The sequence below is a fragment of the Triticum dicoccoides genome, chromosome 5B, assembly GCF_002162155.2.
Source record: "Triticum dicoccoides isolate Atlit2015 ecotype Zavitan chromosome 5B, WEW_v2.0, whole genome shotgun sequence".
Classification (NCBI taxonomy): Eukaryota; Viridiplantae; Streptophyta; class Magnoliopsida; order Poales; family Poaceae; genus Triticum; species Triticum dicoccoides.
The window spans coordinates 459,587,491-459,592,321 of NC_041389.1; the positions used below are offsets into that span (position 1 = coordinate 459,587,491).

General features: G+C 53.5%; 1 protein-coding gene across 1 annotated transcript; it reads left to right on the forward strand.

Annotated features, from left to right (window-relative positions):
* The first annotated feature begins 1,226 nt into the window (after window positions 1-1,226).
* On the forward strand, window positions 1,227-3,032 carry LOC119310802 (pirin-like protein At1g50590). Its single transcript, XM_037586420.1, has 4 exons — window positions 1,227-1,569; window positions 1,671-1,738; window positions 2,142-2,308; window positions 2,411-3,032. The coding sequence occupies exons 1-4, from the start codon at window positions 1,416-1,418 to the stop codon at window positions 2,937-2,939; spliced, it is 918 nt and encodes a 305-aa protein (XP_037442317.1). The 5' UTR covers window positions 1,227-1,415; the 3' UTR covers window positions 2,940-3,032.
* The last annotated feature ends 1,799 nt before the right edge of the window (window positions 3,033-4,831 follow it).

Sequence of the window (4,831 nt, forward strand, 5' to 3'; positions counted from 1 at the left end):
GGCGGGGGTGGAGGCAAGAGGGATGAAGGAGGCTCTCGGGGGCGTCGGATCTTGCGCGGTTGTTCGTGTGGGAGTGAAGGATCGAGGAATAAATGAGGAAGAAGAAAGAGGAAGACCAAACCAACGTGCTCGCGTGACACCTTGTTTTTTTTTTTGCCAACTCAGCCCGATGGACGAGTCAGACAGTTAGAGACGTCATCGAAACAATTAGTATTTGTCATCAGTATTTTGGCCATTGTTGATAGCGTTCGGTGCGTTTTACCACGTATTAAATTGTGGTGTTTTCTTTTTCGTTTTTGCTAGTTGTGACACGAAAGTCTTAGACTAGCCGCAGTGCATAGTAACATACACATATTCCTAGACTATATTACCACCTTCATAGCGGGTAGTAACATAAGTGTGATGTCATGCAAAGGTTCATCTATTAAGTTATAGACTCATAGTGCTTGGGACATGTGATGTTACGGTAACTAGCTAAGTTATTCAAACTATCTCTCTCCTCATTAACTCATTGCCACATAAGCAAATTTACTTAGTTGGACTTGATGTTACTGCTGAAATTACTCCCACCGTGGCTAGTCTTAGCCCCGAGGCGGAGGGTTAACGTGGTGGCTTTTTCTAGCCTGACAAGTGGCTCAGCCAGTTAGTTTAGCAATCAAAATTGTGGTTTCAGATGTTATGTGAATCATTAAAACAGAAGTTGTGGTTTTGTGTGGAAAAAAATGTTATACTAGTAAAAACTGGAATCTCCTCAAGTTACTCAGAAAATATCTCCCGTCACTCAAGAGCCGTGGATGAACCAGCTGAGGATAATCATGGAGCCGTGGCTTGGAAGAACAAAAAACCCCGTCGACGCCACGACACGCACGACCGTAGGTTTTCACGTCAAGGCAACATTTTAACTTTTGACCATCCGGTAATTAATACTGTAACAGCGAGGTGACAGGGCAGGTAAGATCAAAACCGGGTAACCATATGCTGCTGACGCGACGCTGGCACAAGGCAGACGCACGCAGCTCGCAGAGCGGCGGAGGGAAGGCGTGCGTGCGCGTGGCGTCAGCGTGACCGGCGGACGGCGACGGCGACATCGAGCTGTCGAACACATGACTTTTTGGAGCGATGCGCCTCGGGACGGACGGGCTCTTTGTATCAAGATTAAGATAGAAAAGGTCAAGAAACTAGCTGGGCGATTCGCCACACCTTGGAGAGAGAGAGAGGAGGGAGGAACTGTCGCTCTCCTTCGGTCCCGGAGACGAGAGGAGGTAACGGAATCAAGGCGATCTCGCACCCAAGCCGTGGCGCCCTATATAAGAGACCCGCGACGAAGCCGTCGTAGTACTTCCATATCCACAATTCCACACATATTCATCGACACAAAGATTCATCGCTCCATTCGCCTTCCTTGCCTGGTGTCTATGTCGACAATGGAGGTGACGAAGCCCCGGCAGGTGGCGAGGAGGTTCCTGGCGCGGCCGCAGCACGAGGGCGCCGGCGCCGTCGTCCGCCGCAGCATCGGCAGGTTCGAGCTGAGGTACTTCGACCCGTTCCTCGTCCTGGACGAGTTCTCAGGTGAGTCCCGCCGCAGGGTGCTCTTCCCTTCGTTTGCTTCGGATTTTCGTTTGGAATCGTCGTTAATGGATCCATTCCTTGTCCGAATTTGCTGCATGCAGCTTCTGCTCCGGCTGGGTTCCCTGATCATCCACACCGGGGCTTCGAGACCGTCACCTACATGCTCGAGGTAAGCATGCATTCCTTATTTAATTCTCATTATTAAGCTGTAACGGAAGTGGCACCTTTGACTACCAAACATGCAACGGAAAACAAGCGCGTTCTGTTTGTCAAACTTAATTGCAACTTTACTGCAAAAAAAATTTAATTGCAACTTTTCTTGCCCTTCACTCGAAGAAGCTATCTGAACGCGGGTCCTGCTTTCGGTAGCTTGGCATCGATCTCTCCCTACTACGCCAACCACCCCCTGTGCTTTCGTGGAATGACAACGAAATCTTCGTTCAAAGATAACTGAAAACCGTGTGAAAATTAGAAGTACCAGTAGGAATGTTCACGGGACAACGATGGCGCGGGGAGTAGATTTGTTGGTTAACCGCCCTGACCTGACGACCCTTTCCTCTGGCTGGCTGCAGGGAGCGGTGACGCACGAGGACTTCGAGGGCCACCGTGGCACGATCAAGGCCGGCGACGTGCAGTGGATGACGGCCGGCCGCGGCATCGTGCACTCCGAGATGCCCGCCGGCCCCGGCACCTCCAAGGGCCTCCAGCTCTGGGTCAACCTCGCATCCAAGAACAAAATGTGAGCATTTATTAACTTCACCTTCCTCTCTCCCGCGACGTCACGCGAGCCGTCTGACCGCGTCATGTGCGCCTCGATGACTAACACGTGCGATCGATCCAGGGTCGAGCCGGGGTACCAGGAGTTCCAGAGCAAGGACATCGCGTCCACCACGTCGGCGGACGGCGACGTGACGGTGCGCGTCATCGCGGGGGAGTCCATGGGCGCCCGGTCGCCGGTGCGCACGCGGACTCCGACCATGTACCTTGACTTCACGGTGCGCCCGCACGCCGCCGCGCCCGTGCGGCAGCCGGTGCCGGCGTCGTGGAACGCGTTCGTGTACGTGCTCGAGGGCGAGGGCGTGTTCGGGCCGACGGAGCAGCCGGCGGGGGCGCACCACCTGCTGCTGCTCGGGCAGGGCGGCGACGGCGTGGAGGTTTGGAACAGGTCGGACAAGCCGCTCCGGTTCGTGCTCGTGGCCGGCGAGCCCATCGGCGAGCCCGTGGCGCAGCTGGGCCCGTTCGTGATGAACACCGAGGAGGAGATCGACGCCACCGTCAACGACTTCGAGTACTTCATCAACGGGTTCGAGAAGGCCAAGCATTGGAAGTCGCAGGCGATGATCGCGCTAGAGCTAGAGTACGTAGGGTGAAACAAAGAATGGGAGGACAAACTGTGAAGAACGTACTGTGCGCATTTCGTGTACGAGGTTATTTATTTGTTTATTTATTTCTTTCTTTCATCCCGACATCAGTGATCGCTTTCATGTACATATCCCACAACATAAAGGTACAGTATACTGATTCTAAAAAAACAGTATACTGAATTATAAAAAACTACTCCTCCCTCCGTTCCTAAATACCACGGATACCTACGTATAGGGATTTTTTTTAAGAAAAAACCTATGTAGAAGGAAAAAAATTAGATGGATCATATGTCGGACTGTATTTTCTTCGTCATGGATACCATGGGCACCCATTCCCCACGAAAGTGAATGCGGGTGTACAACGAGCACCCAGGTTGATATCCTAAAATTTCAAAAAAAAAATTCTTCTAATTTTCTGCTATTTTTTTGCCGTACTGATACAGGGGTGTGGGGCACCTAAGAGCGGCAATGCATTTCCGACTTCAAGAATCATATACTGAATGATAAAGTGGAGTGGCCTTCCTGTGAGCTATTACGCCCAAGCTTGGCTTTACTGAGAGGTGGGTGGACATACTTATGGGCTTGGTTAGAGCATTTACAGCCGAACTTGGCAAATTCTGCCCTCAAACGCTCGCGGACGTGCCCTGGTGCATCCGAGGGCACTCACTGGTCATCCCTCAAATAATGGCGTCCACATCCGGACACCTCAATTACCGTATTTTAAATCCATGCAAACTCATGCAACTACGTCGCTGCACATATCGTCCGGCTACTTCATCACTACCAAAACTACTCCCTCTATTTCAAAATAGATGACTCAACTTTGTACTAACTTTAGTACAAAGTTAGTATAAAGTTGAGTCATCTATTTTGGAACGGAGGGAGTACATGCCATCGGACTACCAAAATTTGGCATGTTCGACTATGGTGGAGTTCATCCACAACCGCCCTTGCCCTTCGCGTCGCCCTTGCCGTCCTTCTCGCGGAAGTACCGGTCGAAGACGCAGTACGGATCGAGACGGATCTGCTCGTCGCTGGAGTTGTCCTCGTCGTAGCTATCTTCCTTCTCCTTCTTCGTGGCAGTCCGGCCATGGCACGGACCGCCCGATTCTGCTCTCGGGTGAGGGCACGCATGTTCCCTCGCTGCCGTTTCTTTACAATGCGGGCACGGATGGCTTCCTCCTCTGCGGCCGCCCGCGCCACCACCTCAGCCGCCGCCATTTCTGCCTTGAATACGGGCCTCGGCAGCCCTTATCCTCTCCTTCCCACGGCGGGTCGCCCGGTCCCCTGGGAGTCATACTCTGCTCGGCCGGTGATGGGGAAGGAGATGTGTTTCGGACGGGATCGCGAGGATCCAGCACCAGAGACCCGAGCACCCGGTGAGCTGACGCTATGGTGTCGCGGTGGACGGATCCGTCCGTCGGCCGGATGTTGTCCTCCCGAGAGCGGCGGACTGCCATTGCCTCCTCGAACCCGCACGGGATGACACCCCAGTCGATGGATCCGAAGTGGTCGGAGTCTGATCCGCTGTCTGCCATGCCGGAGATGGCCGGAACTCACCGGAGACGAGCTCGGGTGGCGGAGGGGAGTGGAGTGGAGTGAAGTGGCTGGGGTTTGCTCCGGCGAGCGGATGGGGACGAATATATGTGGGGTCGGGTGGGCCAACATGTGCCGGTCTAACGTGGCTAGCGTGCCCGGGCGCCCCCATATTCGCCCCATATTTGGGCTGGATATGGGGCATGCCGGTCAGCCTGGGCGTTTGATGCCCATTTTAGGCGTCCGTCTGGGTCGAAAAAACGTGACCGGGTAGCCCGCCCGAGCGTATGAGGAGGGTTTGAGAGGTCCGGTTGTAGATGCTTTTAGCTCAGCAAAAATATTAGTGTTGTTCAATGGTAAGA